Source organism: Stegostoma tigrinum, chromosome 38, assembly GCF_030684315.1.
Source record: "Stegostoma tigrinum isolate sSteTig4 chromosome 38, sSteTig4.hap1, whole genome shotgun sequence".
In the NCBI taxonomy this organism is placed as follows: domain Eukaryota; kingdom Metazoa; phylum Chordata; class Chondrichthyes; order Orectolobiformes; family Stegostomatidae; genus Stegostoma; species Stegostoma tigrinum.
In genome coordinates this window covers 26,750,899-26,775,319 of record NC_081391.1, presented here as the reverse complement: position 1 = coordinate 26,775,319, position 24,421 = coordinate 26,750,899, and the positions used below count along the sequence as shown (strand labels likewise).

Sequence of the window (24,421 nt, the reverse complement as noted above, 5' to 3'; positions counted from 1 at the left end):
GAGCAACAGAATAAAAGCATTGCTCCACTGTTCCACATAGAAATTGTACCTGTGATCGGAGAGCTGCCAGTTCATGACGTAGATGAATACAGTGCTCGCTCACTCTGATATCAGGTTTTCAGAGGCTTCCAGACACTATTTGACAAAGCAGGTTCATACTCTGTGAGTTTTACACGGTGCAGATTTATAAAGTTATGTGTCTTTGACGTGAAGGTGCAGTGATTTGAAGGATGTTTAGCGGACGTGATGTACATGGTACCTGGCAAGTGCGTAATGAAGTTGGTCAGAAAATAAGGAGCAGTGACAATCAATGGTTTGGATTTTGAGAAGGTAAACTGTCTGCAGGGTCAATGTTGGGAGACCTGCACTTCTCAATAACGTCCAAACCATCTGGACTCAGCTAAAGGAAACATAAATAAACAAAAAAAAAACGGAAATTGCTAGAAAATCTCAGTGGGTCTGGCAGCCTTTATGGAGAGAAAACAGAGTTCATGTTTTGGGTCCGATTGCAGGGAAAGGTGCCATGAGGCTGTTGGCAGGGGGTGGGGGAGGGTGGTGTTGTTGAGAGTGAATGAAGAGTGGACCAGGGTGTCCCAGAGGGAACAGTCCCTGTGATAGGCTGAAAAGGGAGGCGGGGGGAATGTGTGTCTCATGGTGGCATCCTACTGGATGTGGCAGAAGTGGCAGCTAATGAGCTGATGGATGTGGATGCTGTTGGGATAGTGGGTGAGGACAAGGGGACCCGACCACTAAATGGGAAGGAAGGGAAGGAGTGAGGGACAAAGTGTGGGAGATATATGCAGCAAAAGTCTCAAGTTTTCTGTCTCTGTGCCTCACCTCAATGAATTTCAGGCACAACCTGACATTGAACTCTTGTCTTCGCTGCCAAGCCCTTTTCTTTGGACAAGAGTCCTCTCCCTGCACCAGAGACACCTTCACCAACGTCTAACACTCCTTCCGCCTGGAGCCCCTCCTTTTGCCACAATCGATGTGAGATTATTCACCTCAATTTCTCCGCCCCTTACCCATTCCAACCTATCTCCCTCTGAATTGGCTGCACCCTGTGGTCCCAGATCCATCCCTGACTTTGTCAATCAACGACTTTGTCAGGGATGGATCTGGGACCACAGGGTGCAGCCAATTCAGAGGGAGATAGGTCGGAATAGCATCACTGGGAACATTGGTGCTGTTGCTGTCTGGTGGACCGACCTCTACATTGCAGGTGCTGAGCGTCAACTCTCAGATAACTCCCCATCTCTCCCTCTGGAGCATGAACCCACCGTGGAACATCAGGTCATTGTGTCCATAATGTCAGCAACCTCATTTCATCTGATGATCTACACCCCACCTCCCCAAATGTCTCCAAGCTCATCGTTTCCCAAGCCTGCACGGGCCACTTGCATCTTCTTCTCAAAACCCACAAACACAACTGCCTTGCACAGACCCATTGATGCTGCCTGTCCCCGCTCCTGCCCCACGGAGCCCATCTCTTCCTACTTTGACTTGATTTTTTTTCTTGCCTTATCCAGTCCCTTCCCATTCACGTCCACAATTCCTCTGATGCATCACATCAGTTTCAGAATTTCCAGTTTGCGGGCTGCAGCCGCCTCCTGTTTACTTTGTGTAAAGGGATTGTACCTCCATCCCCCATCAGGACGGTCTCGGAGCTCTCCACTTCTTTGTGGAACAAAGGCCTGAACCATTTCCATCCATCGCCCTCCTCCACCAGATCGAGCTCATCCTCACTCGGAACAATTTCTAACTCCTCTCATTTACTTCAGGTTGGCCATGGGTACCTGGCTCAGCTATGACCATCTCTTTGTGGGGTATGTGGAACATTCCTTGTTCCAGTTCTATTCCGGCCCCCACCCAGAATTCTTTCTCCAGTATATCGGTGATGTCATTAGTGCTGCTTATTAGCAGCTAATTCATCCCCCCCTGACATTTACCCACTTCTTTGTCCATCCAACTGTTTGTTCTCTCTCCCTGGGGTTTGTCCCCACCTGTCTTTATTCATTCACAGGATGTGGGCATTGCTTTTAGGCAGCATTTATTGCCCATCCCTAATTGCCCAGAGGGCAGTTGAGTGTTAACCACATTGCTGTGGGTCTGGAGTCACATGTAGGCCAAACCAGGTAAGGATGGCAGTTTCCTTCCCTAAAGGGCATTAGTGAACCAGATGGCTTTTTCCTGACAATTGGTAACGGATTCATGGTTATCACGAGGTTCTTAATTCCAGACATTTTTCTATTGAAATCAAATTCCACCATCTGCCGTCATGGGATTTGAACCCATAACATTAACAGTCCAGAGATAATACCTCTAGGCCATTGCCTCCCATTTACTGCATCATTTACTCCTTTTCCTCCCCAACCCATCTTCAGCACATGTACCAACTTTTTCCTTCTTAAATCAATGCAGAAGAAGAGTCATTGGACCCGAAACATTAACTCTGGTTTCTCTTCTCAGATGCTGTCAGACCTGCTGAGTCACTACAGTAATTTCTGTTTTTTTTCTGATTTCCAGCATCTGCAATTCTTTTGTTTTATTTTGTTTTCTTAAATAAGACAGGCCGTCAGAAATATCAAGAATTTTACCGTTCAATCCTTTTGCAGTGTAGTCACTGTTATACCATGAGAAATACAGCAGCTAATGTACCCACAGACAGCACCCACAAGACGCAATGAGTTAATGATCAGATAGTCCATTTCTGTGATAAATAGTAACCCATGATACTCTCCCCATTCACATTTGAATCAATGACGCCTAATCTTTTACATCTATCTGTGGGGGGGACAGTTTGAAGAGTGGGCCAAATGGCGTCCTGCCTCAATATAGTTTTGTGATTCTGTAACGAGGCCACAATTTATTTGAAAGACAGTTCCTTTGACAGTGTAGCACTCCCTCAGTAAAGAACTGAGCTGTCCCGCCTTAGTTTCTGTAGCCGAGCTCGCGAGTGTGATTTGAACCCAGAATCATGTGACTTAAAGTTTGGACTAAATCCAGCTCTTGATGTCAACATGCATCAACAACGATGTGGAATTGTGTGGCCTGTGACCTTTGAGTATTGTACGACCTTGGGCCTATGTGGAAGTGAAGTTGAGGGAAGAGCCAAGCTGTGATGGTTTTATCTGATGGGCCATGGAGGAACATCTTCAGAAAGGTGAATGGGAATGTTATGGTTAATGGAGTTAGAACCACTGGAAGTTATTCGATGAGTTGAATGGCCCTTTGCTATGGTTGTATGCCATTCTCCCACCTCATGTACTTGGGGTTAAATGCCTCTGGGTCGAGGTAGAGAATAGGAAACTGGTTGGAGACTGAAAACAAGGCAGATCTTATTCCCAGAGACAAATGGAGAGAGATTTGGGAGAGAGGAATGTCACCATGACATGCATTTTCTTATTCTCCTCACTCTCGTCATAGGAAACAAACATTCTTGGATTTAAAGGACCACGGAAGATGACAGTGATTATCCCAGGAATGAATCTGGATGGTGAGAGAGTTTCCATTCGACCCAAGAATGTGAGTCTATTCCCTTCAGGCTAGCACCCGGGATGGGAAAGGGGGCAGAATTGGAACAGCTGAAACTCAGTGCACCACTTGAGGTTATTCAATGAGTGACCTTATTCTATTCCTATATGCCAACCTCATAAATTGGGGCTGAATGAGAGTTTATGTACAGAACAGCAAATTGGTTTAATTTGAAAAGTAACACTCGTCCCACACAAATGACAGACAATGACCATCTCTAACAAGAGAGAATCCAACCGCTGCCCCTTGACATTCAATGGCATTCCCATCACTGAATCCCCTACTATAAACATCCTGGGGGTTACCATTGACCTGAAACTGAATTGGACTCAACATGCAAATACTGTGGTTACAAAAGCAGGTCAGAGACTAGGAATAATGCAAAGAGGAACACAACTCCTGACTCCCCAGATCCTGCCCACCATCTACAAGGCACAAGTCAGGAGTGTGACGGGATACTCCCCACTTGCCTGGATGGGCGCATCCTCAACAACACTCAAAAAGCTTGACACTGTCCAGGGCAAAGCAACCTCTTGATTGGGACCACATCCACAAGCATTGACTCCCTCCACCACTGATGTTCAGTAGAACAGTGTGTACTATGTACATGATGCAATGCAGAAATTACCAAACATCCTCAGACAGCACCTTCCAAACCCAAACCAAATCCATTTAGAAAGACAAGGGCAGCAGATACATGGGAACACCGCTATCTGCAAGTTCTCCTCCAAGCCCCTCACCATCCTGACTTGGAAATATATCACCATTCCTTCAATGTCACAGGGTCAAAATCATGGAAATCCCTCCCTAAGGGCAATATGAGTCAACTCACAGCTAGTGGACCACAGCGGTTCAAGAAGGCAGCTCACTACCGCATTCCAAGGGCAACTAGGGCCGGGCAATAAATGCAAGCCCAGCCACTGATGCCCACATCCTCTGAATGGAAGTCTTTGAAAAGGAGCAGAGTATTTTAGGGCATTGTTTTCAATGGCTGGTGACGAATGAGGCTGTGGAAGGGCATAAAAAATCCAGTTTATAATCACACAGCAGATACGATTCCAGCACTGACTTCCAGGAGGCAGGGAATAAAGAGAAGAACAGAAATGGGAAGGGAGGACCAATAGTAACTGATGCCAGTCGTGGAATGCTATCATCTGAGCATCTGGCCACAGAAAACCACTGACATTGCAGCGTAGGACTGAAGTAGCGGTCACTGTCGGAGGGTCAGTGCTGAGGGAGCGCCGCACTGTCGGAGGGTCAGTGCTGAGGGAGCGCCGCACTGTCAGAGGGTCAGTGCTGAGGGAGCGCCGCACTGTCGGAGGGTCAGTGCTGAGGGAGCGCCGCACTGTTGGAGAGTCAGTGCTGAGGGAGTCCCGCACTGTTGGAGAGTCAGTGCTGAGGGAGTCCCGTGCTGTCGGAGGGTCAGTGCTGAGGGAGCGACACACTGTCGGAGGGTCAGTGCTGAGGGAGTGCCGCACTGTCGGAGGGTCAGTGCTGAGGGAGTGCCGCACTGTCGGAGGGTCAGTGCTGAGGGAGCGCCGCACTGTCGGAGGGTCAGTGCTGAGGGAGTGCCGCACTGTCGGAGGGTCAGTGCTGAGGGAGCGCTGCACTGTCGGAGGGTCAGTGCTGAGGGAGCGCTGCACTGTTGGAGGTGACGTCATGAGGGTGGGATGTTAAATGAAATCCCCCTGTTGCCGTGATTGATGGGAGAAGATACCAATTGCACCATTTGAGGAAGAACAGGTTTCCTGGAAAAATTAGTCCCTTGGGAAACTTTCCATAAAGCGGCTGGCTGCTGTTATTTACTCACATGACTTTGTGGAAGCTTTCTGTGTGCTAATTGGTTGCTGTTCCCTCCCAGGCCAGTTCTTTCTGGAAGGCATTCTACCTGCCTTAGCTGATCTGGCCTACATGTGACTCCACACCAGCAGCGTAACTACCTTCTCTAACGGCCTCTGTAGGTCAGTTCAAGGGCAAGTTCACATTGGCATCCAGGGCTTTTTCTGCCATTCTTCCCCCTACCCAACACTGCCTCCGCCCTGTCCCACCCACATCTCTTCAATGAATTAAGCAAAAAATTGCAAATGGTGATATTTCCATTGGGACCTGATTGGTCATAAAGTGCTTTGAGTTTGTCAGAGGTGTAAGCACTTTCATCAAAATATGCGTTTTTTTTTTGGTCACAGCCTGTTTTTTGTGTTGTGGTGGATTCTGTCCATCCAAGCTCTGTGTTCCCAGCCAGAGACACAGGGAATGTATCACCACATTTAACAGTCTGGGCAGTGAGATCCTGCCTGCATTCCAGGTTCCCACTGGGACCTTGCTCCCGATTGCGTCACTGACCCAAGTCCTCCTGCACAAGGCTTGGGAATTGCCTGTTCAGGATCGGAATTCTCGTTCTAAACTGTTGCAGGATTTAGCTGTCGAGACTGTTGTCTCTAACACTTATTTTCATGGCACCAGGAACACGAGACTTTGCTGGCACGTTGGCAGAATAAAAACATGGAGAATATAGTCGAGTTGCACAACAAATGTCCCGTCTGGAATGAAGACACTCAATCTTATGTCCTTAACTTCCACGGACGTGTGACACAGGCTTCTGTGAAGAATTTCCAAATCATCCATTCCAATGACCGTAAGTAACGGCCTCAGCACTCTGGCATCACCAGACACCTTTACTTCTAGACAGTGAAATCTGTGTGAAACGTCAATGGTATGAGTGAAATCTGGGTGAAAGGTCAATGATCTAAGTGAAGGGTCAATGGTATGAGTTAAATCTGGGTGAAGGGTCAATGGTATGAGTGAAATCTGGGTGAAAGGTCAATGATCTGCGTGAAGGATCAATGGCCTGAGTGTGGCCTTCTCTGGGCCAGAGAGGTTACTCCAGGTGATTAAGCTTTTATGACTATTACAAGGAGGTATAATTTAAAGGTGATTGATGGAAGGTATAGGGGAGATGTCAGAGGTAGGTTCTTCACACAGAGTGTGGTGGGCGTGTGGAATGTGCTGTCGGCAGTGGTAGCAGAGTCAGATATTCTAAAGACTTTTAAGCAACCTTTAGATAGGCACATGGAGGATAGTAAAATGTAGGGTATGCAGGGTAGATGATATTAGGTCAGGATAATAGGTCGGCACAACATCATGGGCCAAAGGCCCTGTACTGTGCTGTACTCTTCAATGTTCTATGAGATCTGAGTCAAATGGGCAAGCAGATGCTTTCTTGGGCTTTGGTGCTGGGTTCAAAATGGTTTGAAGATTTCACGGGATGGGGGAGGGCGAACAGGATGCGAAATAGATCTATTTTTAATCAACCTGTTTAGAGATGTTATGACACATCTTTGGAACAGGTGGGACTTGAATCTGGGACACCTGGCTCAGAGGCAAAGTCATTTTCTCCTGCACCAAAGTCGATGCTAATTACGATGTTTGTGGATGAATGAACAAAATGACTCATCTCTCTCTCTCTCTGTTTCTGTCTCTTTCAGCTGATTACATTATCATGCAGTTTGGCCGAGTGGCTGATGACGTCTTCACTATGGATTACAACTACCCAATGTGTCCCATTCAGGCCTTTGCCGTGGCCCTCTCTAGTTTTGACAGTAAACTGGCCTGTGAGTAGATTCTCACTTGCTGCCAGCGGACAGGAACTGGACATGATCAATCTTTGAATTTCCACAAGACCAGGAAAGTAGGAGAAGATACAAGCACAGGAGCTGTATAATAGAGGGATCCAGGAATATTCTGCAGATTTATCAGAATCTCTGACCCTAAACCTGAGACAATGTTTGAAAAGCGTCAGAAATTGGGGCAGGTTTAATGAATATTCATGTTAAATACTTGTGCCGTGAACCTCTGCGTACCTTGTCTATGGCATTATCAAATGTTTGTACAGTGTTTTCTCACAATCAGGTATTTTTGATCCTCTACCACATTATGCAATAACTAGACAGGTTGTAAATATTCGGTATAATTCGGAATGTGATGATAATGTCAAAATGGGTGAGGAGTTGCATCAGGCAAGAGCAGTAAACTTTCTGGTAAGTTTCTCCAAAATTTAGTATGTGGAACTGGTACAATGCACACAGTTGAGAATCCCAGAGTGATTTAGCACAGAGGCCATTCATCCCATAGTGTCAGTCCTGGAACCAGCCAGAATATCTTTTCTGCTGTTTGCTATGGTGTTTTCTGCCTGCCTGAGAAAGGCTGCACTTTTCCATTTATTTAATCTTGTCCTCTACAGATTCTCAAATCCATTCCCTGGTCTCTGCTGCCTCTGAAACAACAGAAAATGTTTCAGTTGTTCAAAGGCATCAGCATGGCTAGCCAATGGTGAAATTTTTAAAAATCTCAGGTCAAAACTTTTGTCCATCTCATTCCAACTGCGACTGTTCAGAGGCTGGTGAGGGAACTCTGGCCCAGACCTATATTCACCAGAAAATATCCCATTCCTCATCTTTGAAATGCTGATTACAAGAAGCAGAATCACATCAAATGTCTTCAACAAAATCCAATTGAATCAGAGTTAATGACAATCCACAACTAAACTTCCATCCAAATTACATCGCATCAAACCCAGACCTAGGTAAACGAAGCTCCATTTCCCCGCAGGATTGTTGGGAGGGTTTCAGAGAAGGGGACTGGGTGGCTTTACAGAAATTTCTTTATTTCTTTGCCCATGTTTATTTTGTATCAACTGCCTTCACTATCACACTTTCCCTGCCCCTTACTGGGGTGAATTTGTTCATTGCAGGAATGGGCCAAAATGGGATTGGAATGGGGTTAGTGAGAATGGAAGAAGAATGGAGGATGGCTGATGGGAGGTTGTGGGGAATGGGAGGGTCGGAAAGGGGGTGGTGGTTAGTGCGGTGTTGGGGAGAGGAAAGTGAGGGATAGGGATGTGATGTGGGGAATGGGAGGGGGAAGTGGGCATATGGGGTGGGGGGGATGGAATATGAGGGAGTGGGGGGTAAGAGAAGGGGGGAGAGGTGGTGGGGGGAGTGACAGATTACAGAGGGAGGGAAGAAGAGGATGGAAGAGGGAGAATGTGGAGGATGGATGAGTGGGATAAGTGGGGGAGTAGGGAATGCAGAATGGGGGATGGGGAGAATGGGAGGGGAGAGATTTTGGGATCTGGGAAAGAGGGGAGAGTGGATGGGGGCATTACCAAATTCCCACAAACCAACATCAAAATCATTGGCAACTTCAGAGTGAAAATGTCCATCTACTCAATATGTTTCTTGTTTATTAACCACATTCAGTGATTGGTCTAATCTGTTCTTTAACTGTCTACCTTCCCTACTTTCCCTCAGTGCTATAGTTTATTGTCTGGATGATGCTGTTAACTGAGAGCTGCCTCTTGTAACGGTTCATTACCCTCAGTCATAAGCAGGGGGAAGGTAATTCAGGGACACATTCAAATGCAAAACCTTCCTCCTTTCCAATGACGCGCCATGAACACAACAATAGGTTTCTGATTATACTGTTTGATACCTGTCGCTTCTCATCAACCCACTGCCCAATAATAATCTGGTTGTGACAAGCCGATGAACTTGTGTCGTGTTTAAACATGGTCCAACGGCCTGGGGCCAATCTGATCCCACAGACAGGAAGTCAACGTGACAATGGGGATGAGTCAAGGTTTTGTGGGCGGGTAAAATGTGGGGGTTGGAGGCTCGAGTGAGTGTGGATGTGTGGATGTGTGGGTGGGGCATGTGTGGCTGGGGATTGCATGAGTGGGAGTTGTGTGGGTGGAGATTGTTGTGGGTGGGGAACTGTGTGGGTAGGGGTTTGTGTGGGTGAGGATTGTGTGGGTCGAGAATTGTGTGGGTGGGGATATATGGGTCAGGGTTTTGAGGATGGGGAAAGTGTGTGGGTGGGGATTGTATGGGTCAGGGTTTTGAGGATGGGAAAAGTGTGTGGGTGGGGATGTATGGGTAGGGGATGGGGGTTTCTCAGCTTCAGGGAGCAGTGATTTGGTTGAATTATTGTCAGTCCTTCTCTCCGTTCCTGGGTTTCAGGACTATCCTCTGTCCCTGGGATTGACACCTTGACCAGTCTCTGGAGGGCGATGCCCAGAAGGCAGATGCTGGTTGAGTTTAAATTGACCCTGAGGCCTCACTCCCCCTCAACATGGGGCAGGCTGCAACTCAAATACCTGAGGCTGGGAGATGATTCCTTTTTGAAAAGTCAATTCAACTGAGGGATGTAAATCGATGTAGAAACTATGGACATGTCATGAGAGAAACAACTTGGACGCAAGGATCCAGAGGAAGTGATTCGTGTAGCTGCTCCGATTCCTGACCCTGGAGTTTAACTCATCCAACATTTCATACCACGTGATGTCCCACAAGGGGCAGGATGTTACTGCCCAGGACTGAGGTGGTCTCCCATACCTTCACTGGAATATAAATTCACAACTACCCAGATCTCACCAATTGGCCTTGAGCAGATATCTGAATTTCACAGGAGCCTTAAGTGAAATTAAACTTGGATGAATTTATTCTTAAGCCCCCTTTAAAGGTACTAATTTTAGAGTTGTGCAAACTGAAACATCTATTAGACAAACTAAAATAAACCACATGTCATAGTTGAGCCTATAGCTGTGTTACTGGATGCAGTAGGCCTGAAGTGGATCACTATCTTTCTAAATGACTGCTCTCAATGGCCAGGACATTGAGACGTAAACCAGATCGATACAAACCTCATTGATAACTTGTACAAAGCAATCTGAATAATTGCACTGCTAATGCATTAATGAGTCAGGAATTTACTTTAAATATTCTGGGTTAAGTTATTTACAGGGAGACCCATGGCCCATGTCAGTGGTGCCCAGGACAAGTGCAGGGGATAAGACAGTGATCGTGAAGCTCACAGTCAGGCCTGGGGGTGTGACCTTTTCCTTCTATATCTTTTTCTGTTCCTGATGTTTCTTCTCTTCCTCTTCAGCCTTTTTCATCCACAGAATTATTTCAGCTCTTCTCTGCTCCTCTGAAACACAGCTTTTTGTCATCAAGTCAGCCAAATCTTTCGATCTCGTTCTTTTTGTTGTCTGCTCTTTGGAATATTTCTCATCTTGTGCCGATGCGTTCTTCCCTTTCTTCCGTCCATCCTTTTCTTTCCTCTTCTCCTTTCCCTTTTTCAGAGTTTCCTGAGGAAGGTTCTGGGGGTTGTCACTTACTATCCAATCTGTGCCAGTGACTCCCTCCCCATGCCCCTGTCTCTGACCAGCAGGAGAGGTATGGTCCTGTGTCAAAGGCTCAGGTTCTGTCCAGAGATACAAATAATCAGATGAACAAACTATGTGTCGCATTATTCTACATAAAGCTCACATTCCGATGGAGCAAAATATCTAAAGCAATTAAAGAAGTGATTATCAAATAAAAATTGGCCACGAGAACTACAACGTGATACTGAGATCAGTCGGGAAGGGGCGTGGGGGTGGTTTAAGGAATCACAATAAGGGATGGGGGAGTTCCAATTAGTGATCCAGAGCTCAGAGCCCTGGCAGCTACAAATCCCACCAATGCTGCAGTGATAGGGACCAGGAACACAGCGTTAAGCAGATCTAGAGAAAGGTGGTAGACTGAAGGAGTTTGCAACAATAAGGAAGTGGTCAAAATAATGGAGTAATGTGTAAAGAAAGATAATTTCAAAGTTAACAAGGTGTGGAGCTGGATGAACACAGCAGGCCAAGCAGCATCAGAGGAGCAAGAAAGCTGATGTTTCAGGTCAGGGTCTTCTTCAGGGTTATCTCAGATTCTCCAGCAATGGCCGTTCCCACTAGCTCTAATTCCAAAGTTGAAGTGTTTGCAGAGAGGAAGACAAAGTAGGCTGGGTTGGGGGGCAGGTGATATACTGCTAAACAGAACCTAATGAGAGATAAAGCACAGAGAGTACAGTTGTGAGTGAGCAGAAACAAGGGAGGAATGTGTCAGGCCAGTCAGAATTGGTTTGGAATTGTCAGGTCAGGATGAAAAAAGTTGGGGTTTTCAGCAGCCAATCAGCTGAGTCAGAAAGGATACTATGCAGAGCTAGGGAGCTGGGCTTTCAGTGAGACGGCAGACATGTCATCAGGAGCTCACTCAAAGCTCAAATATGGAATGGAGATTGTCAATTGTTTGGTTATTCCTCAGAATTTTGTGACTGTCAGGGCTGGCATTTATTGCCCTGTCCCTCGCTGCCCCTTGAGAAGGTGGGGGTGAGCTGCCTTCTTGAACCGCTGCAGTCAACCTGCTGTGGGTTGAACCAAAATGCCATTATGGAGGGAATTCCAGGTTTGTGACCCAGTGACAATGAAGGGACAGCGATATATTTCCAAGTCAGAACGGTGCTTGGCTTGGAGGGAAAGTTGTGGGGGTGGGGGGCAGGTAGTGCTCCCATGTATCTGCATCCCTTGTCCTTTTAGGCGGAAGTGGTTGTGGGTTTGGAAGGTGCTGTCTGAGGATCTTTGGTGAATCTCTGCAGTGTGTTTGTAGATAGTATACACTGCTGCTACTGAGTGTCGGTGGTGGAGGGAGGGGATGTTTGTGGTACCAATCAAGTGAGCCCTGCTTTGTCTTTGTAGAATCCCTACAGTGTGGAAACAGGCCCTTTGGCCCAACAAGCCCACACGGACCCTCAGAGAGAATCTGTCCCTATAAGCCCAGTAAACTACAGGCAATTTCCCATGGCCAATCCACCTATCTTGCACATCTTTGGACTGTGGGAGGAAACCCACGCAGACACAGGGAGAATGTGCAAACTCCACACAGACAGTCACCCGAGGCTGGAATTGAACCCGGGTCTCTGGAGCTGTGAGGCTGCAGTGCTAACCACTGAGCCACCCTGCTGTCCCTCCTGGATGGTGTCAAGCTTCTTGAGTGTTGTTGGAGCTGCGCTCATCAGGCAAAAGGAGAGTATTCCACCATACTGCTGACTTGTACCTCGTAGATGATAGACAGGCTTTGGGGAGTCAGGAGGTTAGTTACTCGCTGCAGGAGTCCTAGCTACTGTCCTGCTCTTGAAGCCACAGTATTTATGTGCTAGTCCATTAATTTCTGATAAACAGAAACATACTGCTTTGGGAGCAGGGGAGGGAAATAAGAACTAGAAACAGAAATGAATTCAGTTTCTCATTTGGAGGCAGCCTTTCTTCACCATTCTTTTACAATAAATTGATGGTAATTTGAGAACAGGGAATGGGATTTCAGTAAAGGACACTTTCTGGAGGTGTTAGCCCAGATTGAGAGCTTGGTTCCCATCAGGATATCTTAAACTGACACTTCCCCAATTTCAACCAGAAATCATTTTGTCAGAAGTAATAGAATCATAAAATACAGAAACAGAAGGTTTTAAATGTATACAGGGAAGGGCTACCTTCTAAATAGAATACCCCAGAATCGATATATGTGGTGAAGGGTGGCCTGGCATCGGTTGGTGAATATCGACAGGTCACTGTGACAGGGAGCTGTGTCCAAGATCCTTGCCTGGAAATCAATCCCTCCTCTTCTGGAAGACAAGTTTAAAATATAAAAAATATTGTAAATAATAAATAGTGCAAATAAATATATCACGTAACATCAAATGACATTGACACCGATAAATACATTCTGCAGTTTTGCATTAACAGTTAAACTCCTAAATCTAATAGGCAAACCCCTCATCTGAGCCAAGCTGGGAGATAGCAAATGCACTGTGACTGACCCAAGACTCAGTGACCTGAGTAAGACACCAAACGTCCCCTGGTTCAGGGTGGGAGGTGGGAGGATGTGGGGAACAGTGAGTGAGAGTGAGTGAGAGTTACCTGTGTGTATATATGTACAATGTCAGGTGAAACTCTGACGCACCCCATGCTTAAAGAGATATCTTATTCTCACTTCCTCAGGCACTGCTGAAGAAAAAACATCATTAAATCAAACAGTGGCAAATTTCAATTGGTTTGGGGTCCAGGGAAAAATAAAAATTTATTTACATTTGTTTTACACCACAATCACTCCTTGAGAGCTACAGATTCTTTCTACCAATTCTGTCTACACCCCCTTTCCTTTTCAATCTCTCCTGTCTGTCTAGCTGCCACTTCCTGTTTCTTTGTTCCCCTGAATGGCCTCCTCCTACTCCCATATCTAATGATTTTTGGCATTTCTGCAGGATCTGGGCCATTATTGTACTTTCCTGAATTAGTTGAAATGAGCTCACCCTCACTGCCTTCCCACAAACTCTTCTCCGACAAAACATTCAGAATGTTCCCTCCTTTGGGATCCTTCATCCAATCTCCACATTCCCATTCATCTCTCTGTGGACAACCTCTCTCTCGGTGTGATCCTTTCTGAATGGGGATAGAAAAGAAATCCTTTCCATTTATTTTACAAACAATCCTGTGAGAGTCTGCAATGATTTTCATATTAACTACTTACATTACAGAATTCAGTGATTAGCTCTTAGAATAACCCAGTAAAGGTAATCAGAAATAAAAACAGAAAGCAGAGTTAATGTTTCAGGTCCAGTGAACCTCTGTTCTGAAAAGTGTCACTGGACCCAAAACATTAACTCTGTTTCTCTCTCCCCTAATGCTGCCAGACCTGCTGAGTTTCTCTAGCAAATTCTGCTTTTGTTTCTGATTTCCAGAATTTTTAGTTCAGTAAAGGCAACAATTCCTCAGAAATGTCCTCATCAAACTGTCTTTCCTGGAGAGAGAGCCAGGGACACAAACCCAGTCTCCCCTCAACCACTTATAGATTGAAAGGAAGGGTTTCAGCTAGTTATTTCAGTCTGAACTTTAACCTAAACTCCTCACTCCATCAGGAACATAGGAAAAAGAAGTAACCTACTCAGTACCTGGAGCTATTCAATGAGACCATGGCTGATCTGTATCCTATACCTGCCTTTGGCCCATATCCCTTAATACATTTTTGCTTGTAAATATCAAGTTCAAATTTAAAATTTACAGCGATCCAGCACCCAAGTGCTGTTTGTGGGAAAGAGCTCCAAATCTCTCCCACCTTTTTGTGTAGAAGTGCTTTGGTCCTCATTCTCAGATTATGCCCCCTAGCTCTAGACTACCCTGCCAGGGGAAATAGCCTATATACCTTGACTAATCCTGTTAGCCCTCCCCACAGACACCACCCCCTACCACGTCACTGTCCAGGAGTAATTCAGATTTATTTCTATAGAAGGAAAGTGATGAAAGGGTTACCAGAATCTTCGAGTGGGAGGTGGATCTTCGGGGTCCAGCTGGCTCCTGGCCATGTGCCTCTTCCTTGAGCAGGTGGACAACCTTCACCCATTGCTCAAAGACTTCCTGCTCACAGTCTGGCTGCACGTACAGCTGGAGGTAAAAGCTACGGCCGCTGGCCAGGGTCACTTTTAACCTGTGCTTCTGTTTGTGAAATATGGAAAGTTTCACCAGTTTCAGAGGAAGGAGGCTGTTGGTAAACAGTGTAAGAAATTACTGTCACTAATAACACAGCACTTCCTCATCTCTAGCCATTGTAAAATGCCCTAGAAATTAACTGCTCCCTGCCAGCTCTTTCAGTCAGGGTGAGAGGGGCAATGCTGTAAAACACCATCCACTCCCAGCTCCATCTACAACACAACACCATTCCACCTTGGAATTATGGTCCATTAGCATTCCCCCAGTGCCCTCAGATTGTGTGGCAATTCAGAAAAGCTGAAAGAGCCCAGTGCTGTTCAAATTATTCTGGATAAATTCTCACCCCTTCAGCTCCAGATGGTGTTTTGGTGTAAAGTCAAGATCCGAGGGTGATGGCTGTGATCGAGCAGTTTCTGAACACCAGGAATTTGTTGGGGACGGGGACGAGGAGGACCACAAATATCTGACTGAGCCCTTTCCGAACAGAGGATCCGAGGACAGTGTGGAACTCTGGCTGCTTGGCTCCCAGGCAGCTGGCTGTTCACTGGGTCTAGCTAAGAGCATCACATCAGGGAGCTGGAGATCAGGGTTAGTAGATGTCAGTCCAATGGTCACGATGGATACCTGATGGTGAATATTGATCACTTGACCCTTTTTTGTGATCTGCCAAACAGAGAAAGCTGCAGATCAGTGAGAGTAGGACACTACTATTCACTAACAGATGACTCCTTGTCTCTCAGTCTCCAAATCACAGAGGAATACAGACCTTAGTATCAATGTAAATTCACCGCGATAATGGGTGCCCTCTTCGCACAACATTGTTTGCTTTTCCCTGTTTGATACGACTGTTACTGGGAATGTTTCAGTCAATATCCTCAGAACTACATCAATGCAAACATTCCCCAGGTGAGGACAGAAATTCACATAAAAAGAAATGGAGAGAGAGAAAGAGAGAAGCAAGCTCTAAAGCTCCAATAGAAAAATCACAAGATGTAAAGATATCAGCAAAAGAAAAGGGGAGAGAGAGCTTTAAAAAATATTTCCTAATCAACCTGTTCAGTGATGCTATGACCCACTTGTGGAGCCGGTGGGAATTGAATCCAGGCGGCCTAGGTCAGAGGTAGGGACAGTATCACTGCACCCCAAGGCTTGGTTGAGGTGTGTGAGAATATGAACAATTGAATACTCACGTAGAAAAACAGACGGAAGAAGCTGGCACCAGTTGGCAGCCCGTCTTCATGGAGCAAGGAGTCACTTCTGACTTGTTTAGAATCAATGGGTTTGGTGATGGTGAATATTTCTGTTTGTTAAAACATCTGTATCTGTCATCTTTGGTACAGATTTGAATAATATGGTTTTCAAATCAGGGCATGTTGTGGTTAAATACTTTATCACGTAACTTTGAGGAAGCAGGAGGAGTTAGAATCCCTACAGCGTGGAAGCAGGCCATTCGGCCCATCAGGTCCACACCAACCCTCCGAAAAGTAATATGCCCAGACACTTCCCATTACCCTATCCCTGTAACCCTGCATTTCCCTTGGCTAGCCCACCTAGTCTACACATCTTTGGGCTGTAGAAGGGAACTGGAGCACCTGGCAGAAACTCACACAAACACAGGGAGAACATGCAAGCTGCACACAAACACAGTCATGGAATTAACGCAGGTCCCCGGCACAGTGAGACGACAGAGCTACCCACTGAGCACCTGGGACCCCTGAACTGCCATTGATGTGGTACCTGGATATTTGAAAGTCACACAGGTGGCAAACTGGTCAATTTAATGATAATGGTAATGACAGGTCGGCACAACATTGAGGGCCGAAGGGCCTGTACTGTGCTGTAATGTTCTATGTTCTATGATATAAAAGCAAATAACTTGCAGAAGGTGACTGATTAAAGGACAGAGCTTCAATGGCTGTGTGAGTTGCTGAGAAACCAGGCCATGACTTTCAGGTTGGCAGCTTCCATCACAGCAACCCATTCTGCAGGAACAAACTCAGCTCCAGGGTCAAATACACAGAAAGTCAAGAGAACACAGAAATAGCACATGGTGACATGAATGGTCTGGGAATAATTAGTGAGACGATTGTTTGAATATTTAGTCTTACTTGTATGAAATCACTCTCAAAGACTGGAGCTCTTTTAAAGAGTAGGTACTCGCCGTTGTAGAGATATTTCTGCAGTTGGCCTGTCAATGAGTCTGGCATTACTCCGACCTGATCTCCAAGCGCAGTGGGATCAATGTAGGACCGCCTGGAATCCATGCAGAAACGCCTTTAGAATACTTTACCGTTCAGTGTTCAACTCCACACAGTCCTGTCAAACAACAATTCAAGCTTCCTCTGACTAATATTCATAAAATATGTCACCGTTTTCTACATATGAAACAGGTAACCTAGCATTTTGAGGGTGGGTCACGGGACCCGAAATGCTATAACTCACATTTCTCTTCACAGATGCTGCCAGAACTTTTAGCAACTTCTTTTTTTGAACGTAGTATTTTATTCATTCCCAGCATGTGACCGTTGCTGGCTGGCCCTGCATTTATTGCCTGTCTTGATTTGCCCCTTGAACTGCTACGGTCCGCCTGCTGTAGATTGACCCACAATGACCTTAGGGAAGGAATTCCAGCATTTTGATCGAGTGCAGTGAAGCAATGATATATTTCCTAGTCAGGATGGTGAGTGGCTCGGAGGGGAACTTGTAGGTTCCCATTGCATCTGCTGCCTTTCTCCTTCTAGACGGAGGAGGCTGTGGGTTTGGAAGGTGCTGTCTAAGGATCTCTGGTGAATTTCTGCAAAGCATCTTGTAGATGGTACACACTGCTGCTACTGAGCATTGGTGGTGAAGGGAGTGGATGCTTGTGGATGTCATGCCAGTCAAGCGGCTGCTTTATCCTGGATGGTGTCAAGCTTCTTGTGTGTTATTGTGGCTGCACCCATCCAGGCAAGTGGGGAGTATTCCATCACACTCCTGACTTGTGCCCCATAGATGATGGACAGGCTTTGGGGCTTCAGGAGGTGAGTTACTCGCTGCAGTTTTCCTATCCTCTGACCTGCTCTTATAGCCACTGTATCTATGTGGTGAGTCCAGTTGAGTTTCAGGTCAATGGTAACCCCAGGGTCTTGATAGTGGGAGTGTTTGGGGGCAGGGGTGGATAGAGGGGTTCAGTGATGGCAACACCATTGAATTTCAAAGGCCAGTGGTCAGGTCGTAGATGGCCATAGCCTGGCATTTGTGTGGTGTGAATGTGACTTGCCACGTCAGCCCAAGTTTGGATATTGTCCAAATATAAAAAGGATATTGTGAAACTAAAAAAGGTTCAGAAAATATGTACGAGGATGTTGCCAGTTTTGTAGGGTTTGAGCTATAGGAAGGGGCTAAATAGGCTGGGATGTTTTCCTGGAGTGTCAGAGGCTGAGGGGTGACTTAATGGAGATTCATAAATCCTGACGGGCATCAATTGGGTGAATAGCCAAGGTTTTTCCCCAGAGTAGGGGAGTCCAGAACTAGAGGACATAGGTTTAAGGTGAGAGGGAAAGATTTAAAAGGGACCTAAGGGGCAACGTTTTCATACAGAAGGTGGTGAGTGTACGGAACAAGCTGCCAGAGGAAGTGGTGGAGGCTGGTACAATTATAACATTTAAAAGGCATCTGGATGGGGATATGAATAGGAAGGGTTCAGAGGGATATCGGCCAAATACTGGTCAATGGATTAATGTAGGAGATCTGGTCATCCTGGACGAGTTGGATCGAAGAGTCTGGTTGGTACTGTTTCAGTATCTGAGGAGCTGGTGAACAGCCCCATCTCTGACCCCAGGAAACCGAGGGCTGTGAGGAGGGGGCCGATGCGGTTAATTCTGTTCATTGAAATGGCAGGACGGAAATTACAAACTGTGTTGCACACTCTGATAGGCACTCGATTCGGGACGTTGCCTGTTTTTGACCTCGCACAGATACAGCCCGAGCTCTCTGTTTCTGTTCCGCATTCTTCTCCCCGGGGGGGGGAATTCCCCATTTTTATCAATGACTCATTGCCCGCCCCCTCCGAGTGAAAACATTCCGGGTGCCTCATCATCGAAATCCCAGCAAATGTCCTCGACATTGACGTCAGCGGAATATTTCCTGAAAAATCAGCACATAACAGATCGTGTGGGAAAGGGAGAAAGGGAGGGACAGAGGGAGGGAGAGTGGGAGAGGGATGGAGAGAAAGGGAGGGAGAGAGGGAGAAAGGGAGGGACAGAGGGAGGGAGAGAGGGAGAGGGATGGAGAGAAAGGGAGGGACAGAGGGAGGGGAGAGGGATGGAGAGAAAGGGAGGGAGAGGGTCGGAGAGAGGGAGGGAGAGACGGAGAGAAATGGAGGGAGAGGAAGAGTTAGAGAGAGAGATGCAGAAAGAGGGAGGAGAATAAATCCGGGAAACAGAAAACCAGCTCACCTGGCAGGCGCCCTGCTCCTCCCTCTCTCTCTGCCTCTTTCTCCTTCCCCCTCTGTCTCCCTCCTTCTCTCACTCCCTTCCTCCATCTGTCTTCCCTCCCTCATGCTCCCTTCCTCTTTCCTCTCTCCTTTCAATCTCCTCTTCCCCCTTCCCTCCCTCCCTCTCTCCCTCCCTCCCTCTCCTTCACTATCTCCCGTCCCCCACCCTCAGAGCTGGGTCCCTGTAATAAACGGCCGATTGTTCGGGCTCCTCCCTCCGTCACTGGGGGGGGGGGCGGTGTTAATGCTGGGCCGCAGCAGGAGCGGGCAGGGGTCAGGGTGGGGGGTTTGTGGGGCAGGGGGTAGGGAGTTGTGGGGTGGGGCAAGGGGATTGTGAGGCTGGGCAGAAGGGGTGTTGTGGGGCTGGGGGTTAGGGGTTTGTAGGGCTGGGGGTAGAGGTTTGTGGGGGCTGGGCGGAAGGGGTTTGTGTGGGCGAGGAAAGGGGGTTGTGGGGCTGGGGGGTAGGGGTTTGTGGGGGCTGGGCGGAAGGGGTTTGTGTGGGCGAGGAAAGGGGGTTGTAGGGCTGGGGGTAGGGGGTTGTGGGGCTGGGGGGTAGGGGTTTGTGGGGGCTGGGCAGAAGGGGTTTGTGTGGCCGGGGAAAGAGGGTTGTAGGGCTGGGGGTAGGGGGTTGTGGGGCTGGGGGGTAGGGGTTTGTGGGGGCTGGGCAGAAGGGGTTTGTGTGGCCAGGGAAAGGGGGTATTAGGGCTGGGGATAGGGGTTTGTGGGGCTGGGGGCTAGGGGTTTGTGGGGCTGGGGGAAAGGATTTGTAGGATGGGGAAAGGGGGTTATGCAGCAGGGCATGGGGGTTGTGGGGGCTGGGCGGAAGGGGATTGTGTGGCTGGGGAAAGGGGGTTGCAGAGCTGGGGGTAGGGGGTTAGGTTGGGGTGAAGGGGGTTCTAGGGGCAGGGTTAAACGTTCTTTGGGGTACGAAGTGGTTGTCGAGGTTTTGTGGGGCTGGGTGGGTTTGGGCCTAGGACCAGGGCATGAAGTGATGTCAGTGACCGATGAGGGGTCTTCCAGCAAACCCAGAAAATTCCTCCCTGATTCGGAAATGCCCCTCAGCCTAAAATTACCCCTCACCTGCTAAAATCTCTCAGCAACCCCCTCTAAGCTCAAATCTCTGATCCCCACATCCCCCTGAAAACCCCTCACAGCTCCATCCCAACAAGCCTCAAATACCCCAACCCACCCCAGACTCCAGACACCCGTCATCTCCCAACCCAGTCACCCCACTTACCCCCAGACCCAGTCATCCCCACAGATCCTAGTCATCCCAAAAATCAACTCACCTGAATCACCTTCTTATCCCCTCACTCCCGTCCCCTGTTTAACAGTAGCTTTGACTGTGGGACTGTGTGGAATTCTGCAATGTGGGGCAGATGTTCAAAAACCCTGAACTTGAAGCAATCCCAAAACTCTCACACTTCACACTGGATAACACTGATTGAAAATAATTCCCTTTATTTTTTTCTTCTGTTTCATTAATGTTGACTTCCAGTTTTAGAATCCTTCTGTCTGTGGTGTGGGTTTCCTGCCAGACAGACAGGGAGAAGGTTGAAGGATGGGAGTGGCTGGGACAGTTAGTGCATCTGGACAGGGTCTGTGTGTGTGTCTCAGTGTGTGTCTGTCTCTCAGTCTGTGTGTGTGTGTGTGTGTGTGTGTGTCAGTCTGTTTGTGTCTGTATGTGTGTGTGTGTGTGTGTGTGTGTGTCTGCCTGCCTCTCAGTCTGTTTGTGTCTGTATGTGTGTGTGTGTGTCTGTCTCTCAGTCTGTTTGTCTCTGTGTATGTGCGCGTGTCTGTATGTGTGTGTGTGTCTGTCTGTCTCTCTCAGTCTGTTTGTGTCTGTATGTGTGTGTGTGTGTGTGTGTGTGTGTGTGTGTGTGTGGAGGGTGAAGGCGGGAAGGGGGCATTTGAAACTATTCAGGAGGCAGGGGCTAAAGTAAGGAGCTCTCCACCCTGGGAGGAGATGTGTTTGACCAGTTTGACCCAGTGCTGGAACATCTCGTCCTCAAATCGGGGGTCGACTCCCACCAGCTGCAGGTAGAAAGATTGATGTGTCGCCAGTTTGAGCCGCAGTCTGTGGTTGTCCTCGTCATAAATGGAAATTTTTGTTAATTTTAGAGGGAAGAGCCTGAGAACAGAAAAACACACACACACAGGATTGAACAATGTGCAGGAAACAGTGACCTGAGGAGGTAATGCAGACAGATTTCATACTGAGGCTGCCTTCCAGCATTCCAGTGGATGTTGCTTGGGGAACCAGGGCTCAAATCCCGTCATTTTAATGCAATTCATAAATCTGGAACTCCAAGTAATATTTAGGAATGGTATCCTTTCCAGCTGGAAAGCTGCCGCCCTGCCCTGGTTCGGCCTACATGTGACTCCAGGCCCAGGTCTCTAGGAATGGCTCTGAGCTGAAATGACTCCGTAATTCCAAGGGAAATTAGGGAGGAGCAACATTACAGGTTCATCCCATTTGAACACTTTAAAAACAGAGATAGTAGGAACTGCAGATGCTGGAGAATCTGAGATAACAAGGTGTGGAGCTGGATGAACACAGCAGGCCAAGCAGCATCAGTGGAGCCAGAACACTGATGTTTCGGGCCTAGACCCTTCTTCAGAGAATCTGAATTCAGATTTCCAGAGTTCCAGATTCACTAACTGTCCCAGCCACTCCCATCCATCAGCCTTCCTGCTCCTCCTGTGTGGCCAGGGAAAGGGGGTTGTAGGGCTGGGGGTAGGGGGTTGTGGGGCTGGGGGGTAAGGGTTTGTGGGGGCTGGGCAGAAGGGGTTTGTGTGGCCAGGGAAAGGGGGTATTAGGGCTGGGGATAGGGGTTTGTGGGGCTGGGGGCTAGGGGTTTGTGGGGCTGGGGGAAAGGATTTGTAGGATGGGGAAAGAGGGCTGTGGGATGGGGAAAGGGGGTTGTGCAGCAGGGCATAGGGGGTTGTGGGGGCTGGGCAGAAGGGGATTGTGTGGCTGGGGAAAGGGGGTTGCAGAGCTGGGGGTAGGGGGTTAGGTTGGGGTGAAGGGGGTTCTAGGGGCAGGGTTAAACGTTCTTTGGGGTACGAAGTGGTTGTCGAGGTTTTGTGGGGCTGGGTGGGTTTGGGCCTAGGACCAGGGCATGAAGTGATGTCAGTGACCGATGAGGGGTCTTCCAGCAAACCCAGAAAATTCCTCCCTGATTCGGAAATGCCCCTCAGCCTAAAATTACCCCTCACCTGCTAAAATCTCTCAGCAACCCCCTCTAAGCTCAAATCTCTGATCCCCACATCCCCCTGAAAACCCCTCACAGCTCCATCCCAACAAGCCTCAAATACCCCAACCCACCCCAGACTCCAGACACCCGTCATCTCCCAACCCAGTCACCCCACTTACCCCCAGACCCAGTCATCCCCACAGATCCTAGTCATCCCAAAAATCAACTCACCTGAATCACCTTCTTATCCCCTCACTCCCGTCCCCTGTTTAACAGTAGCTTTGACTGTGGGACTGTGTGGAATTCTGCAATGTGGGGCAGATGTTCAAAAACCCTGAACTTGAAGCAATCCCAAAACTCTCACACTTCACACTGGATAACACTGATTGAAAATAATTCCCTTTATTTTTTTCTTCTGTTTCATTAATGTTGACTTCCAGTTTTAGAATCCTTCTGTCTGTGGTGTGGGTTTCCTGCCAGACAGACAGGGAGAAGGTTGAAGGATGGGAGTGGCTGGGACAGTTAGTGCATCTGAACAGGGTCTGTGTGTGTGTCTCAGTGTGTGTCTGTCTCTCAGTCTGTGTGTGTGTGTGTGTGTGTGTGTCAGTCTGTTTGTGTCTGTATGTGTGTGTGTGTGTGTGTGTGTGTGTGTGTGTGTCTGCCTGCCTCTCAGTCTGTTTGTGTCTGTATGTGTGTGTGTGTGTCTGTCTCTCAGTCTGTTTGTCTCTGTGTATGTGCGCGTGTCTGTATGTGTGTGTGTGTCTGTCTGTCTCTCTCAGTCTGTTTGTGTCTGTATGTGTGCGTGTGTGTCTGTCTCTCTCAGTCTGTTTGTGTCTGTATGTGTGTGTGTGTGTGTGTGTGTGTGTGTGTGTGTGTGGAGGGTGAAGGCGGGAAGGGGGCATTTGAAACTATTCAGGAGGCAGGGGCTAAAGTAAGGAGCTCTCCACCCTGGGAGGAGATGTGTTTGACCAGTTTGACCCAGTGCTGGAACATCTCGTCCTCAAATCGGGGGTCGACTCCCACCAGCTGCAGGTAGAAAGATTGATGTGTCGCCAGTTTGAGCCGCAGTCTGTGGTTGTCCTCGTCATAAATGGAAATTTTTGTTAATTTTAGAGGGAAGAGCCTGAGAACAGAAAAACACACACACACAGGATTGAACAATGTGCAGGAAACAGTGACCTGAGGAGGTAATGCAGACAGATTTCATACTGAGGCTGCCTTCCAGCATTCCAGTGGATGTTGCTTGGGGAACCAGGGCTCAAATCCCGTCATTTTAATGCAATTCATAAATCTGGAACTCCAAGTAATATTTAGGAATGGTATCTTTTCCAGCTGGAAAGCTGCCGCCCTGCCCTGGTTCGGCCTACATGTGACTCCAGGCCCAGGTCTCTAGGAATGGCTCTGAGCTGAAATGACTCCGTAATTCCAAGGGAAATTAGGGAGGAGCAACATTACAGGTTCATCCCATCTGAACACTTTAAAAACAGAGATAGTAGGAACTGCAGATGCTGGAGAATCTGAGATAACAAGGTGTGGAGCTGGATGAACACAGCAGGCCAAGCAGCATCAGTGGAGCCAGAACACTGATGTTTCGGGCCTAGACCCTTCTTCAGAGAATCTGAATTCAGATTTCCAGAGTTCCAGATTCACTAACTGTCCCAGCCACTCCCATCCATCAGCCTTCCTGCTCCTCCTGTGTGGCCAGGGAAAGGGGGTTGTAGGGCTGGGGGTAGGGGGTTGTGGGGCTGGGGGGTAGGGGTTTGTGGGGGCTGGGCAGAAGGGGTTTGTGTGGCCAGGGAAAGGGGGTATTAGGGCTGGGGATAGGGGTTTGTGGGGCTGGGGGCTAGGGGTTTGTGGGGCTGGGGGAAA

At 47.9% G+C, this 24,421-nt stretch overlaps 2 protein-coding genes across 5 annotated transcripts in view; one reads left to right on the top strand and one right to left on the bottom strand.

Annotated features, from left to right (window-relative positions):
- LOC125447045 (tubby protein-like) overlaps nt 1–8,383 on the top strand; it is a 60,159-nt gene extending 51,776 nt beyond the window's left edge. For 3 of the 4 annotated variants that reach the window (XM_059640649.1, XM_059640651.1, XM_059640648.1), the window contains 3 exons: nt 3,427–3,525; nt 5,998–6,169; nt 7,020–8,383. In XM_059640649.1, coding sequence (XP_059496632.1) covers nt 3,427–3,525; nt 5,998–6,169; nt 7,020–7,153 — 405 coding nt within the window. In that variant the 3' untranslated portion in view covers nt 7,154–8,383. The remainder of the gene's footprint in view (nt 1–3,426; nt 3,526–5,997; nt 6,170–7,019) is intronic. The other variant, XM_059640650.1, reaches the window with a different exon arrangement.
- Nucleotides 8,384–10,297: 1,914 nt separating this feature from the next.
- Nucleotides 10,298–19,340, bottom strand: LOC125447210 (uncharacterized). The gene is made up of 7 exons (XM_048521440.1): nt 19,318–19,340; nt 16,990–17,134; nt 15,225–15,544; nt 14,705–14,933; nt 13,708–13,837; nt 12,889–13,020; nt 10,298–10,797 (listed from the first exon to the last, which is right to left on the bottom strand). Exons 2-7 carry the CDS (start codon nt 17,086–17,088, stop codon nt 10,436–10,438), a joined length of 1,272 nt encoding a protein of 423 aa, XP_048377397.1. The 5' UTR covers nt 17,089–17,134; nt 19,318–19,340; the 3' UTR covers nt 10,298–10,435.
- Between the last annotated feature and the right edge of the window lie 5,081 nt (nt 19,341–24,421).

Coding starts and splice junctions, on each gene's coding strand:
- LOC125447210 (XM_048521440.1), bottom strand. CDS start 17,088: ATGCCAGACTCATTGACAGGCCAACTGCAGAAATATCTCTACAACGGC. Junction 15,545..16,989: donor TTGAGAGTGATTTCATACAA/GTAAGACTAAAT, acceptor TCTGTTTGGCAG/ATCACAAAAAAGGGTCAAGT. Junction 14,934..15,224: donor CACCATCTGGAGCTGAAGGG/GTGAGAATTTAT, acceptor GTTTACCAACAG/CCTCCTTCCTCTGAAACTGG.